General features: G+C 57.7%; 2 protein-coding genes across 2 annotated transcripts; one reads left to right on the forward strand and one right to left on the reverse strand.

Annotated features, from left to right (window-relative positions):
- Nucleotides 1–34: 34 nt before the first annotated feature.
- On the reverse strand, nt 35–5,095 carry LOC114011218 (zinc finger protein 345-like). The gene is given in 7 exon segments (XM_055792495.1): nt 35–429; nt 1,045–2,060; nt 2,062–2,785; nt 3,290–3,388; nt 3,536–3,643; nt 4,566–4,727; nt 5,010–5,095. Coding segments are annotated over 5 exon segments (2,196 nt in total). The 5' UTR covers nt 3,624–3,643; nt 4,566–4,727; nt 5,010–5,095; the 3' UTR covers nt 35–160.
- Nucleotides 5,096–8,105: 3,010 nt separating this feature from the next.
- LOC114011241 (E3 ubiquitin-protein ligase TRIM7-like) lies at nt 8,106–15,425 on the forward strand. Its single transcript, XM_027781983.2, has 7 exons — nt 8,106–8,704; nt 11,342–11,428; nt 11,517–11,741; nt 12,442–12,464; nt 12,983–13,098; nt 13,439–13,471; nt 14,284–15,425. The coding sequence occupies exons 1-7, from the start codon at nt 8,192–8,194 to the stop codon at nt 14,808–14,810; spliced, it is 1,524 nt and encodes a 507-aa protein (XP_027637784.2). The 5' UTR covers nt 8,106–8,191; the 3' UTR covers nt 14,811–15,425.
- Nucleotides 15,426–15,736: the final 311 nt, after the last annotated feature.

Consider the following 15,736-nt stretch of genomic DNA (forward strand, 5'->3'; position numbering starts at 1 on the left):
GCCTGTGTCCGGCTCTCCTTGCGCGCTGACCCTAGGCCTCATCGCTTCTCCCTGCTGCCGGCGGGAAACACCACGAGCATCTTCCCCCTCTCCAAAGACAAAACCAGGCCGAGACATGTGAAGGGGTTTTTCTTTTTTGCTGAACTGCCTTCTACTTTTATTACCTGCTAACGCGAGCCGAGGGAACCCAGCCTCTCCACCCCTGCCGAATTCCCGGCTTGACACATCCCAAACTGCCCTTAGTGCAACTCGAGCAGCATTTCGGGGGTCCCAGCGAGGAAGCAGCTGAGCTGGTGACGGATGCAGGTCCCCGTAGCTCTTCTCTGAGCTGTTTGCCCCCCAAAAGTCCCCCACGGAAGGGGGTTCCCTGGATGATTTTACCAACGGGTCCACTCCCGTACACCCAAGCTGTGTCGCTTTCCCGCTCCCCTGCAAGAGTGGGGCAGAAGATAAGGATGGTTACAGGGAGAAGTGTCATCTCCCCATCACCCTCCATTATCACCCAGCCCTCCCCAAACCCACCCCGGTCTCCCCTGTCCCGCTCTCCCCCCAAAGCCCCTACGCTGGTCGCTACTCCTGGCACGTCCTGCTCACCCTCCCCGTCGCCCCCTCCCCACCACCACTTGACACCCCTTTTCCCATCCTGACCCCCACCCCAGGGACCCACCAGCTACTGCAACCGCCCTTTCCTACCCTGTGCTGGAGGCAGGGGGGACGGGCCAGCCCCCCACCCTGGCTGCGGGCTGTCCCCAAAGGCAGAGGGTGGCTCTGAGCACCCCCTGGTCCCCACGGCCCCATCTCAGGAGCTGGGGGGAGGCAGGGAAGCCCAGGGCTCCTGGGGGGCAGAGGCATCGCTTTGCAGGCTGTCCCCCTCCCCAGGCCTCCATGCCACGGTGGGGGGCAGGACAGCCTTGGCAGCCCAGCCCCTGGGGGCTGCAGAGGAGGAGGAAGAGGAGGAGGAAGGCACGGGGTGCTGCTGGAAAACAGAGCTGGGCTCTTCGGGCCAGAGCTCAGGGGGGGTAGGGGTGCCCCCTCGCCTCTCACCCTCCCACCACGCCGGCGGCAGCAAGGAGAGGGGCCTGTGGCCCCCGGCGCTGGTGCTGTGCAGTCGCTGGTGAGCTGCCAGGGCCGTGCCGAGGCCGAAGGCTTTGCCACACTCGGGACAGATGTGCCGCTTCTCTGGGCCGCCCTGCGTGTGGGCACGCTGGTGCCGGTTGCGGTGGGAGCTGCGACCGAAGCATTTACCGCAGTGGGCGCAGGAGAAGGGTTTCTCACCGGTGTGGGTGAGCCGGTGCCGGTCATAGTGGGAGCTCCAGGCAAAGCCTTTGCCACAGACGCCACACTGGTAGGGTTTCTCCCCGCGGTGAAGCCGCCGGTGCCGCTCCAAGCTGGCCGGCGTGCTGAAACCCTTGCCACACTCAGGGCAGGCGTGGGGTCGGCCCGGCTGGGCGGCGTGGGTACGGCGATGAGCCAGCAAGGTGGAGCTGACGGCGAAGCTCTTCCCGCACTCGCCGCAGCGGTAGGGCCGCTCCCCAGTGTGCACCCGGCGGTGCCGTTCCAGGTGGGAGCTGACGGCGAACGCCCGCCCGCACTCCCCGCAGCGGAAGGGCTTCTCCCCGGTGTGGATGCGGCGATGGCGCTCCAGGTGTGAGACCCAGCCAAAACTCTTCCCGCACGCCCCACACGGGTAGGGTTTGCCCCCTCCTCCAGTGACGGCTTCCTCAGCGGTTGCCAGCACGGCGTTAGTGGAGTCACCAGCTTGCTGCTGCCGGGCGTGGGTGCGCTGGTGCTTGGCCAGGGCTGAGCCCCAGCGGAAGCAGCGCTGGCAGTGCGGGCAGGGGTACGGCCGCTCGCCAGTGTGGACACGCTGGTGTTTGAGGAGGCTGGAGCTCTGACCGAAGCATTTGCCGCACTGCTCACAGCGGTAGGGCCGTGGGGGGCTGCTGGTGGCTTTGGCACCGGACGGTGGTGTCTGGGTGCCCTTGTGCTTGAAGCGCTGCGGGTCGGTCTGGTGGTTGAGGCGCTTGCCACAGTCGGCACATTTCTTGGGGGGGGGGGGGCTCTTCCACTGCTTCCCCATCCTCCTCATCCTCCGAGGTAGCAGCGGCAGCGTGGGTGCGCATGTGGCGGTCGAGGTGGGAGCTCCAGGCGAAGGCTCGGCCGCATTCAGCGCACTGGAAGGGCTTCTCACCGGTGTGGATGCGCCGATGCCGCTCAAGGTGGGAGCTCCAGGCGAAGGCTTTCCCACACACACCACATTCGTAGGGTTTCCCACCCAGGTGGCTCTTCTGGTGCCGGTCGAGGGCTCCTGGATTGGCAAAGCTGCGGCCGCACTGGGGGCAACGGTTGGGTTTCTCCCCGCCGGGCGCGTGGGTACGCTGATGGGTGAGCAGGGAGGAGCTGACGCTGAAGCGGCGCCCGCAGTCCGGGCAGGCGTAAGGCCGCTCCCCTGTATGGACCCGCTGGTGGATGGTGAGGTCCGAGCGCTGGATGAAGCACTTGCCGCAGTCAGGACACGCGTGTGGGCGGTCACCGGTGTGGATCTTCTGGTGCTTCACCAGGGCTGACTTGTGGCTGAAGCTCTTCCCACACTCGCCACACGTGTTGCTGGGCTGGCTCTCGCCCAGGCGCGTGCCCGTCTCTCCCGGTCCCCTGCTTTTGCCTGCCTTTGCCCCAGTCTTGGCGAGGCTTGAAGGATGCTCCTCACCTGCAGGTTTCACCACTTCAGGCTCTTTCTCGGCAGCTTCTTCTTGAGGGGGTTCCTGCTCCACTCCTGCTCCATCCTCTGTGGGGCACAAAGACAGACAGACACAACCCGGGCAGGAGACATCATCTCTCCCGGGGCTGGGAAGGTGGTGGGAAAAGGAGAGCAAGGAGGGATTCCTTGTCCTTTTTTATTTCACACACTCTTCCAGGTAAGCACCTCTAGCTGAGGCATCTCCAATCCCCCTCTCTCCTCTCTGCCACCCACACGAACATGGCAATTAATCCACCACCACCTCCACTGTACCTCTGTGGACCACTCCAGAAATGCAGCTGTCTAGGCAGGGGGTCCAGCATTTCCATTTTGGCCAAGACATCCCTCCGGCATTGATGCGTCTCCTCCCCAGCATCTTTCTTCCATGCCACAGCCAAACCAGGGCTTGCAGCCTGGGGTACAGCGGCGGCCATTACGGTGGGATTTTGCCCACTTTGGGGAGAGGTTGGTGGTGGAGGAAACCCTCCACACTTCCAGGAGCCGAACCCAGGGTCTTTCCCCGCTGTGGTCGAAGCGCAATCGGAGGCTCACCTGCGGTTGGTGTGTCCCTGGGCACATGGAGATCCAGGGCTGTAGGTTCATCCCTGTGGTCCAAGCGGGACAGCAGATCGGGTTTGGAAACAGGGAATTCTGGAAAAAGAGAGGGGGAATGAGCAGCGTGGGTCAGGCGGGTCTGCCCTCCCCAGCAGCCCCTCAACCCCAGCACCCCTTGAACGAAGACGGGAGGATCCAGCTTGCTGGATCCTCTGTCCACTCCAAATGTTCTGGGTTACTCACCCAGTGCCATCAGCGTCTCATAGCTCTCCTGCATCACATCTCGATACAGTGCTCTCTGCCGTGGGTCCAGCAGCACGTACGGCTCCATGGCTGGTGCCACCAGACCCCCTGAAAGACGGAGAGCCCAGCATGCCACCGTCACCAGCCACCACCCTATGGATTTGCACCCCTCAGTTGGACTCTTCATGCAGAATCCTCTATTTTATTAACCTGTGGATTCTCTAATAATCTAATAGTTTATTATTCTTTACTAAGCTAACAGAAAGGCTAAGCCGTATCACAAAACGGGGATAAGGCATGGGGACAGGTGGCTAATAAAAACATCCATCCTTTACCCCACGTATTTTCCCAAATCCTGCAGGAACTTTACACCCTCCACTTCTATCCAATCTAGCTGAACAATTATATTTTTTTCCAAAAGTTAATGGGGAGGAGGAAGTGCAATTCCTTAAAAAAAAAAAAAAAAAAAAGAGAGATAAACCCCAGCCTATGAAGAACGTATTTCTGTAACCTGCAGGTGACACTCTGCTCAGAGATCCTTAGCCGAAAATTAATTTTCACCCCGAGTTTACCTAACAGCTAATTCCTACTGCACCAAACCCTGGGTGCTTGTCCACAGGACCCTTCACCTTCCCAGAGACTCCCGTCCCAAATTTTCCAGACCATTCACCAAAAAACCCCGACCCTATAGCAATCTCATCTCCTTCTCAAAGGGGACAAATCACTCAGTTACTTCTCCATGTGAATCTCCAGCGCTCAGAGCCTGTGCCTGGGGAAAAACACGAGTTTTCCCAGCTTTAGGAAGAGAGTTTGGTGCTCTCCTTTGCAAAAATCATTTAAAAGCAAATTATCACTTCCCCAACCCTTTCCTCACCCTCTTCTGGGAGCAGCAGGCGTATTAGGATCTCAGGGCATGGGCTGAATTTTATGTTTGTGGTTTTTTTTCTAGCACCAGAAGTGTTACAGCTGCAGAGGATGGAGGAGGTGGGTTGGGAAAAGGTGGATTTGCAGAAGGTTGGCACCAACTTACCGATGCCAGGAATAAATGGGCGATTTCAAGCATGGACCGCAGATCCCTCCTGCAGTTTGGTTTTTTTTTCTGTTTTTTTTTTTTTTTTTTTTTTTTTCTTTCTCTGTTAAACCCCCAGCAGCATCTCAGCCTGCTTCATTTATTCTCCGGTAGTTTGCCATCCTGCTGAAAAAAATAAAAATAAAAATAAAGGGGTCAATACTGCACGCCCCTCGGAGCCGCCTCCGCTCCTGGCCCCCCCGGCAGCCCCGTCCGAAGCTGGAACCCACCCGCCCGGGTGAAGCCAGGGGGAAGGGGCTGGGGGGGGGGGTCGTTGTTTTTTATTACTAAGGGACGGGAGGGGAGAGGAAGGGAAGGATGGAGGAGGAAAGGAAAGAGATGGCGGGGGAGAAGGAGCCATTTTCTGCTCCCTGTCCGCATCCAAAGACCGAACCTCCCCGTTACCTGCAGTCTCCGGCTTGGGAGGTGCTGTCGGCAAAGCCCGGAGATGCCCACCCTCCCCCACCCACCCCAAAAAAAAAAAAAAAAAAAAAAAAAAAAAAAAGCCCTTTTTCCACCCAAGAGATGGGGCAGGCAGCGAGGGGCTGCGCGTGTGTGTGCGGGGGATGCGAGGGCCACGGGAGCAGGTCAGCAGGGAAGCTCGGTCCTTTTGATATCCCGAGCTATAAGAGTTAAAAAAAAAAAAATAAAGGGGGGGGGGAGGGAGGAAGGAAGGAAGGAAGGAAGGAAGGAATGAAAAAAAAAAAAAAAGTTGGGGGGTGGGGGGGTGAGGCAGAAAAAGAGCTCAAAGAGCTCCGCACAATTGCCAGGGCCCTCTGGCGGCAGTAGCGGCGGGTGGAAATTGAAAAAAAAAAACCAAAAAAAAACCCCCAAACAACCAAAAAAACCCACACAACAAACGACCATGCAAAGTGAAAAATGCTTACTGGTTTCCTGGAGAGTTTCGGTTTTGTTGCTGGCTTTTTTTTCCCTCAAAATGTGGGAAAAAGGGGCAGTTTTGGGGTTCGCCTGCCCTGCTGCGGGGATGGGGATGTGCCCCCCGGAGGCGTTTTCCTCACAGAGGGCGGTGGTGGTGGAGCTGCTTGCTGCCGGCCGTAAATTTATTGGTGACAAACCCATTAGGGACGGTTCTGGGGACACATTCCCTAAATTTGGAGCTGGGGGAGAATCCTGGGGGGTGGTTTAGCAAGCGTGGACTGAGGGAGCTGGGCTGCCGGGCTGCAGAAATCCTCCCATTGTGGCAGCCGTCCCGATTCTTTACGCAGGGCGAAAGCAACTGGTTTTGGGGGTAAAAAAGGTGTTTTCTGTCAATGGAGGGGGGCTGCCTGCATGGCGGCGATGTCGGGCCAGCAAAGAGCGTGGCCCAAAAGTGTTTCAGAGCCCCATGAGGAGTTTGGGGCTCAGAGAGGCCTCAAAAGCAGCCCTGTGCCCCCCTCCCCCCGGGCCACCGCAGCCCTTCAGGGGAGCCCTCACCCAAGATGGACCCACGCACTCATCCCCCAGGGGCCACCCTGAGCTGGGTGGCAAGGGGAAAGCCACGGCCATCGCGCCGCCACCGCGGCAGGAGGCCGCCGCCGCCTTCCCCCTCGCCCTCTCTGAGGGTGATGCTGCCATTTTGGAAGAGGGCGGTGACCGCCATTTTGGAAGAGGGCGGTGACCGCCATTTTGGAAGAGGGCGGTGACCGCCATTTTGGAAGCGGGCGCTTCCCTTCTGAGGCTTCCTCCACCTGCAGGCCCTGAATTAACCGTTTTTCATCCTAATTTCTGCCCTCCCCAACCCAGGAGTAGTGACTTCCGCCCGCAAATATTTCCTCCCCAAAGAAAATTTCACCAGAGACAGGAAAATGTAAAGAAAAGCAGAGAAATCTTGGTGGTGCCTCCTCATCTGCCTCACGCTTCTGCAGCGAGACGATCGCTCCTGATAGGGATTGTAAAGGTGGGGAAGGGCTATTGTGTGAGTGCAGGGAGGCTTTGGGTTATTATTCCCTGAAATCAGGTTCCTCAAGCTGATCTGCGACACTCAGGGTGACACGGTGGAGAGGCTGGCACAGCAGAGAGGCCAGCACTGTGAAAACCACCCCAAAAAAATCCCCCTTCCCACCTTCACACCAAAACCCTCCACTTTAGTGACCACCACCCCTGAAAACGGATTTCTGAAGGGAAAAAGGTCCCCGGGAGGCTCCTGCAACTTTTTTTTTCAACAGTATTTAATCCTTTACGCTGGAAAACCCAGCTGCTGGATGACAGGTGAGCAAATCTGGGGCAAAAATGTGCCCCTTTCCTCAAAAAGTGCCGATTTTGAGGCAAAACAGGCTGCCTCGAGCATCTGCTGTGACCCAGGACAGCTCCAAACCTGTCTGGCATCTCCTTTAGTTAACAAAAAAATGGTTTAAAAATTATAAAAGGTAAAGCCAGGCCCACCACCCGCTGGTTGATACCACCATTAAGAATTAATTGTGATCGCAAAGCTGTGACTTAAATTAATGAAGTGCTGCAGAGGTTGTTGAGATGGGGTTTGAGCACCCACCTCAACCCCTCCAGGATGCTCCTGGTGCCTCAACCCCAACCCCTCACCCCTGCGGTGAATTAACCTGGTTTAGGGGCACCCCAAAAACATCCCTTCACTCTGGCCTGGTGGTGAAAAACAGAGGGAAAAAGCAAGAAAAATGGGGGGATGTTTCATTAGGGCTGTCAGAAGAATTAAGGAAAAATAAAACAGCAGGTGGCCCACGCTCAGCCTAAGTAAGTCACTTCATTGTTAAATTTGAGATGTTAGAGGACGATGGCTTTTAGTGATTATTAATGTGTGTTTTAATAGTATCCCTTTAAATGAGGCAGGATGAGGAGATGTGGATAAATTAACGTGTATTTAAAAGTTTATTTTCAGGAGAGTCCTGGGATTTTGGAGCTTTGTGGACGTAAGGATGCTCCACGGGGCTGCTGCCCGCCACACGGAGCACCTCAGGGGCCCACGGCGGCTCCCGGGGATGCTCCGTGGGGCTGGCACCTCAATACCAGGGGGTCCCCGGCCCTGATCCCCCCGTTTTACGAGACAGGCAGGGGGACCCATCTGGGCCCCGCCCCCCATCCTATAGGCACCGCTGCATCCCTCCCAGCATTCTATAAGGACCCCCACTGCCCCCAGCAGCCCGTAGGGACAACAGACCTTCCCCCGGCACCCAGCAGGGACCGAGACGCGGTCTGCCCCCGCCCCTCTAACTCACAGGACTCCCCGAAAGCATCCCGTAAGCACCTATACATCCGCCCTCCGAGATCCTGTAAGGACCCTGACCATTCATTCGGGCTCCCCCAGCACCCTGCAGGGACACACGTCCCCTCCCGGCACCCGCACCCGCCGCCACATCCTAGAGCGACCCCCGGCACCCGCGCTCCGCCAGCGCCCTATAGGCCCCGCCCCCTCGGGCCCGCAGGCCACGCCCCCCGCGCATGCGCCGCTCCGCCGCCTCGCGGGGAACGACGCAGGCGCGCGCTCGCGCCGCCGCGCACGCGCCGCCCCGCCCCCGGCGCTCGCCCCGCCCCCGGCGCCCGCCCCGCCCCCGGCTCCCGGCAGACGGGCGGCGCAGCGCGGAGCGGAGCGCGGGGCGCAGCGCAGCCGCGGAGCCGCCATGGAGGCGCCGCCCGCTCCCCCCGCCGTACCGCCCGCTCCCTGTAGCGCGGCCCGCAGCCTGCAGGACGAATTGACTTGCCCGGTGTGCTTGGAGTACTTCAACGACCCGGTGCTGGTAGCCGAGTGCGGTCATAACTTCTGCCGCGCCTGCGTGACCCAGTGCTGGGAGGACTCGGCGCGACGGCTTTGCTGCCCGCAGTGCCGGGAACCGGTGCCGCAACGGCTGTTTCGCCCTAATCGTTCTCTCGGTAATATCGTTCACATCGTCCGCCAGCTCGGGCTGCCGCCGGGCCCCGCAGAGCCGCCGCCGGGCCCTCCCGCTCCCGCCCCGCCGTTGCCCGCCGCCGCTCCGCCCGGGCCTCCCGGGCCGCCGCGCTGCCCCCGCCACGGTGAACCGCTGCGGCTCTACTGCGTGCAGGATCGCCGCGCCGTCTGCGTTGTCTGCCACCTCTCCCGGGAGCACCGGACCCACACCGTGCTGCCCGCCGAGGAGGCGGCCCACGCCGCAGAGGTCAGTGTTAGAGGGGGCAGCCCCCACCCCCCGCCCATTGGGAACTCTCCGGAATGCTGGGGTGCAATGGGAGCACCCCCCGGGGAGACCACCTCGGGTGCGGTAGGGGACACCCCACCCCCCCGGGAGAAGGAGTACTGGGAGCCCCCCCCCGGAATGCAGGGGTGCAGTGGGAGCCCCCCCCGGGGAGCCGTTCTCCCCTCCCTGCAGCACGGGGGATGCGCCAAGGGAAGAGCACAAGGGGCACCCCCCCACCCCCCTTCGCTTTAGGGGTGCAGTAAAGGCTCCCCGTGACGTGGGGGAGCCCCTCCCCGCGGGAGGCAATACCCCTTGGGTTCGGTAGGGACCCCCCCCCCTTCCCGTGGGAGTACAGAGGTGAAGCCGCTTACCCCTCAGCCTGTAAGGTGCGGTAGGGACCCCCCCCCCCCAACGTGTTTCCCCCCTTCATTCAGACGTACCTGGGATGCAGCGAGGACAGTAGCACCCCCCTCAGCGTGTGGGGCGCAGAATGGGGACCCCCTTCCAAGCTTCCGTGCAGGGAGGCAGGATGTGGGGTGCAATACGGACTCGGGGCTCAAATCCACCCCCCCCCGCCCCCCAACAGGGACACACTGGGGTGGGGGCTGACCGTGCGATAGGGCGGGATGGGGGAATGCCCTCGATGCAGAATGGAGCTGAGTTTAACTGGGAAGATACTGGGAGGGGGTGTCAGCTGGTTTGGTTTCCTGTGTGAAATGATGCTGAACTAGTATGGGAATCCCTGGAGATCTGGGCGGGTGTGAGTGTGCAAAATAGGGTTAGGCACCCCAAAATCCTCAGCTCCCGCTTCCCTGGGCAGAAAAGCTCTGGAGTGAGCGTGGAGCCTGGCTTCTGCAGGTAGAGGGGTGGGTTTCTAGCACCAGGCACAATCTGGGGTTAAAGCGGAGCAGGGATCCTTCAGGAGTGGCTTACCCCCTCCCCCCCCCCCCCCCCCCGAAAAAAAACCAAAAACCACCCCCAAAAAAAAACCAACCCCAAACCAAAAAAAAACCCAACAGCCAAACAAAAAAACCAGCACAGGGCAGCTGAGCAACGTGACGCAGAACACGGAGTGAATCCAGAGCCTGGCCTCCGCGGCTCGATCTCTGCCGAAACCACCGTGGTGATGAAGGGGAGACCCCCACATCGCCGTGCGGGGGGCTCCTTGATGGAGATAACTAGGAATTAATAATTAGGGGGGGGGAGGGTGAGCGTGGCAGCCTGACCCTGAGCGGCCAGGCCTCGTTCCTCTGGCAGGGTGGAGGAAAACCAAGATGCCGGACAGGGAGCAGATGTTTACTGCGCAGCAGCGGCTGGAGGAGGAGGGTGGCACTGGCACAGCCGGGGTGATCCCGACAGGGGAAGGGGCTTGCGTGATCATTAACAGCTGCATATTAATTCTTGCAATTAGCGCTGTCGAGGCAGGTGGCACCAAAGGCTTTGCTACTGAATTTTGCACCGAAATTGTGGCGGGTGCCCAGTTGCGCCATCCTTGCCAGCTTCGATGGCCGGGGTTGCTCTTGATGGGAAGCTGAAGCTTGAGTTGGCATTGTTTCCCCCCCTCGCCCCCAAATTCGGGATCTCGTCCTCTTTTTAGGACCACAGTGCCCATAGGCAGGTCCGCCACTGAATGCTGCTCAGGCTGTTGCTCTCTGTGGGTTTCCCCCCCCCCCCCCCCCCCCCCCGTCACTAATAGGCTTTTACGTGTTTTTAACAACTGGTTGTTGCTCCTTGGAGGCCGCTCGTAACCTGCGCTCCCGCCTTTCTGATCATTGCTTTTCTCTCGTGCTTAAATTCTGCGTTACCATCAGTTCTGTGGTAGCAAGCCCCGGTTCGCACAGCTGGTTAACAGCAGCAAAATCTCTGTAGCTTTGCGTTTTATTTATGAAAGATCTGTCGTTGCTTGCTCCCTAAAGCCCTGCTGCTTTTTGTTTAGTGTTGCTAGGAGTCTCTCCAGCTTCCTTGGAGGTCAAATGATTTAAACAAGGACAGGCGTGACAGTTTCCACTAATAAGCTGTTAATAAACTTAGCAAGAAGCCTGGAGGCAGGCGGCCCCTCCGTCTTGGTGGGGTTCAGGCAGATGTGGGGGTGCCTTGGCTGGTCTCCCCTGCTCGTGGCGGGGCTGGGATGTGAAAGCTGATCCCGAGAGGCACAGAGGCTGAAGGGGTTTTCGTGTGGGTGGGACTTGGTGCCTTGTGTTTGCAGCTGCGCTCTTATAGGGAGCTAAAAACTAGCTTTAATTTTTGTTGTTGTTGTTGGGGTTTTTTTGTTTGTTTGTTTTGCCTTACTGCGTTTTATTCCTCCTCCTGCACCTGGCTCCATACTGCTCAGGCTGTTCAGGGGACAGTTTTTTTGGGCTGTCTGGGGAAAGTTTTTGGCTTTCTTGGCATGCCCAAAACTTAACAGTTGGAGATAACGGGGCAGGGGAAGACGTGCAGCGATGGCCTGACCTCAGTTCGGGTTCGTGGTGTTCTCCAGCTGCAAAAAAACCCCATGTTTGATGAAATTTGGCCAGTTTTAGCAGCAGTGCTGGGGGGAACCCCCCATCATCCCTTTCCTCCGTATTCCTGATCCCGAATAGGAAAGATTCCCAACAGATCTCTTTTCTCTCCTTCCAGGAGGTGCCACAGGAGCATTTGAGCTCCTTGAGGAAAGGGCGTGAAGAAGCCAAGGCTGAGAGGGAGAGGCAGAGCGAAGACTTGCTGGTGAGTGCCTCGGGCTGGGGGTTTCCCCAGACCTCCCCTGGCCACGGGGATGTCTGTCTCACGTGGGTTTCCCCTCTGGGTTTTGTAGAAGCAGACAGAAGTGGAGAGGCAGAAGATTGTGGCCGAGTGCAAGGAGCTCCGAGGCTTCCTGGAGGAGAAGGAGCAGCTCCTGCTGTCCCGTCTGGAGGAGCTGGACAGAGACATTGTCAAGAGGAGAGATGAGAGTGTCTCCCGGCTTTCTGAGGAGATCGCCCAGCTCGATAAGCTGCTGGGTGAGCAAGGAGAGAATGGCCCCGGCAACCAGTCTGGGCAGGTGAGACTCCTGGGACTTGTCCTCCCAGCCCAGAGGTTATGGTGTAGTAGGTACAAAACTTGGGAGAGCTCGGGGTTTGGATGCCTGGGGACAAAAATCCATTTACGGGGACCACAGGATGCTGAGGTGCTCTGCTGAGGAGCAGCTCGGATCCAGTGAAGTCGGTGCTGGAGCTGGCCCAGCTGTGAGTCGGGGTTTTTGACTGGCTGCAAGGCTGCTGGGCTGTTTTTGCAAGTGGGACCCCAGATTTTAGCACAGCTTTGGGGGGTTGGGTTGGCCTTTGTAGTAGCGAAGCTGCTTGGTTCTCTTTTGATAGAAATAACCAGACAAATGTCCCAGATGCTTTGTGTTGCTCCATTGTTGCTGTGAGCCCTGAATCCTTACGGCTTTTGCGGCTTGATGGCAATCATGATTTTTCTTAGTGTCTTTTAAAAAAAGCACTTTTTTCCCGCCCCCACCCACACCAAAAAAGAAAAAGGGGAAGGAAAAAAAAAACCCAACCCCATATTTATAAACTAATTCTGCCACCTCCGTGAGTCCGACTGTGTGGTGCTTTGGAAACAGCTGCTGAGAGCTGATCCCCTCAGCAAAGCAGCCATGGGGCCAGTTTTGGGGAGGATTTTGGAGGCTGTGAGGTAGAAGAAAGACTTGTACTGATTAGTTTGTTGTTTGGTTTTTTTTTTTTTTACTCTCTCTCCAGGGTGTTGCCCCAGCTGGAAGCAGGTGAGTGAACCTGGGCCCTTGCTGGGTTAACTGGGAGGCTCACAGCGGAGGCAGAGCTGGTGTTGCGAGGATGTACACCCCATCCAGCTTTGCTTCTGCCTCCTTTATGGTTCTCACCCACACCCGGGTGTTGCCTTTGAGGCACACCCAAACCTTCACGAAGGGGATTCATGACCGGTGGGGTCACGGGAGGGTTTGCGTGTCCTCAAACTGCAGCGTAACTCAGCTGGTGAGGGACTAAACCCCTGTGGTTAAGGACCAGTATCAAAAGCTGGATCAGGCTGCTCAGGGCTGAGCCTCAGCAAAGCATGGAGATCCCCCGCCAGCCCCACATCTCTGTGCCTCGTACTGGGCAGCCCCAAACTGGACTGGTCCTTGGGTCCAGTTTGGCCTCACAAGTGCTGACAGAGGTCCAACACCAAACCTCTTCAGTGCCAGGGCAGGTTTCTTCCCTGCCTCTAGTTTGGAGATTGTATTTTTTTCTGGAGGGAATCTTAACGCTGCTTTCTCCTCCCCAGCTTTGAGAGCTGGATGTTTTGCAAGCCGGAGGCTGGCTTCGCAGAGTTGGAGAAGAAACTAAAGAGCTTTTCCCAGAAGAGTGCAGTGCTGAAAGAAGTCTTGCTGGAGTTCAAGGGTGAGTGCTGAAAAAGGTTTTCTTTAAAAGCTGGTGCCTCTTCACGTGAACCTAACACTTAATTCAACTCAGAAGATGGTTTGAGCTGGGCTCTTATTTTTCGCTTGGGCTTGTTGGGAGAAGTCTTGATTGTCTGAGCGTCTGCTTATCGAAAAGAAAAAGCTCTGGTCGCTTGAAAAGCAGCACATTTCCCTCGGATTTCTGCATGGAAGTCTGACGTAGCTGTACGTGGTTGTTCCCAAGCAGCAGTAAGGCAGGAGCAAGGTCGTGTGTGCGTAGGCAGTCCCCGGGGACTCCCCATGTGCAAAGGGATCTAAATTTCTTTCTTTTCTTCCCTCAGAGAACCTCCGGTTCGAGCTGGAGAATGACACAGGTGAGCACGGTTTGCGTTTTGGGAGTCTGACCTTCATTTTTTGCAAGGCTTAATTTGGGAGTTTCAGCTTCCGTGGGGAGGATCTAAGCGGTAGGACCTTCAAGCTAGCCTTGGAGGTCAGGAGAAGAGAAAATTACTGCTGTGCTGCCAAGGGAGGGGGGGGGGAAACAACCCCGAACCAGATCCAGCTGCTGGATGGAGTCCATGAAGGGGGCAGCCCATGAGCTGGGTAGGAAACTGGGGGGTTAGGAGGACTCTTCAGAAGCTGATCCACTCTACCCGAAGCGAGGAGACCTTTGGCCCCGCTAGCGGGTGTTGAGTTAGCTCAGAGATGGACTTTGCAAGCTTTGCAATTGCTGCTGGGAGTTCAGGGATGTCGCTGGGCTCAGGACAGACCCGTTTTGCCTTTGGCAGGCCCTGATCTTCCCCACTTGCAGTTTTTTTCAGACCGTGCAGCGCCCCGAGTACAGAAGCAGCCCTTAAACACGAGGGTATCTGTGCTCATTCCTCTCTGGCACTTGCTAGTGACTTGGGGAGAGGGAGGAAAAAAAAAAAAAAAGTGATTTCTGCTCAAAAATTTCTATTCCAGAGCAAGGAGGCGCCTCGGATGGGGCAGGCCAGTGGGCCTGCAGTATAGACCTGGCTGTTTCTCTGCTTGAATTAGAAAGTGGAGCCTGATCTTTGTTCCCCTGCGGGTTTGGGTGCTTCAGGCTGTTGGAGGTGACTCTCCTGGTGTTGTCCTGGTCTGGTTTGGGGCAGAGATGATGGATCCCCTCGGAGGGTGGCTCATGTCTGTGTTTCCCCCTTCTCAGGTGATCTCTCTCTGGACCCAGACACGGCCAACCCCTACCTGGTGCTGTCGGAGGACAAGAGGAGCGTGCGGCTCAGGAGCGCTCCCCAGGAACTCCCAGCAAACCCCAAGAGATTCGATTACTCCTTCTGCGTGCTGGCGGCAGAGGGTTTCGTAGCTGGGAGGCATTACTGGGAGGTGGAGGTGGGAGATGGCGAGAGCTGGGTCCTGGGGGCAGCCCGTGAGTCTGTGCGAAGGAAGGAGAAAATCGACTTTGCTCCGGAAGAGGGGATCTGGGCGGTGGGGCTGAACTGGAAGGGGAAGAATTGGGATCAGTATCAGGCTTTCACCTCCCCAGAGACGCCCTTGTCCCTGTGTGAGAGGCCCAGGAAGATCGGGGTGTACCTGGACTACGAAGGCGGGTGGGTGGCGTTTTACAATGCCGATAACATGGCTCCCATCTTCACCTTCACAGCCGCTTTCACCGAAAAGATCTTTCCTTTCTTCTGGCTCTTCTATGTGGGCTCCTCGCTTTCCCTTTGCAATTGACCCGTCCAGTTTCTTTAACCCTCCCCAAGGTGACCTGCAAGTAGTGCCCAGTCCTGTCCCCTTTTCCCCCTTGCTTTCAGAGGACCCCACAACTCCTGACTGTCCCTTGTTCGGCTTTCGGGTTAACGTTTTCTTGTTGCGTTTTAAAGTTTTGAGTCTCTTTAACCCTGAAAAAACCTTCCTTTGGGGCATCGACCATTGAGGGGGGGCTGCTTAAATAGCCCCTACGTGGGGTTGTTTCCCCCACTATGGCCTGTTGTGTAAGCAGCCCCATTTTTATTATTTTTTTTTTTTTTAGTCTTGTTTTGTTTGAAGTTGGCTGCCCCATGTAAACAGGGATGTAACCAGGGAGAAAAGCTTCCTTAGGGGTTTATCGCATCCTGCATTGATCCGTAGCCAAAGCCACCTGCTTTTGTGCACCCCGGGAAGTTCTTGAGGGCTAGAAAACCTGCGCGAGGAGGAGAGGTGCTGTATCCAAGCCCCGATGTCTGACACCTGTTGCTCTGCAGGTCACCTTTTAGCTTCCCCCCCCCCCCCATCCTCGCTTTCCTTTCCTCCTTGGGAAAGGGTCCAGCCTGTTCCGCGGCTGCTAGCGCTAAGAGAGCAAAACCCGACGATCTCCCTCGTCGCTTCCCCCCCCCCCCCCCCTCCCCGTTAACGCTGAAGCATCCACAGGGCTGGAGTAGAGCGGAGCCCTGGGGAGCGAGTAAAGGGGCGATGGATGCTTTGGGGTCACCCCAAAAGCTGGCAGGGGTGTAGCTGGAGGGGAGAGCCCGCGGGGGCTCGGGCGTGCTCGGCCTTGCAGAGTGCGTGGGGTTGGCTTTGTGGGGGGGGGGGAGCTCCCTCCCGCTGGAAACTCAGGCCGTGTCGTGGGGAAGGAGGGGGAAGCCTTGTTTTAGGTGTGATCTCGCGCGTGCTTACAAACC

The sequence above is a fragment of the Falco peregrinus genome, chromosome 21 (assembly GCF_023634155.1).
Source record: "Falco peregrinus isolate bFalPer1 chromosome 21, bFalPer1.pri, whole genome shotgun sequence".
Lineage (NCBI taxonomy): Eukaryota > Metazoa > Chordata > Aves > Falconiformes > Falconidae > Falco > Falco peregrinus.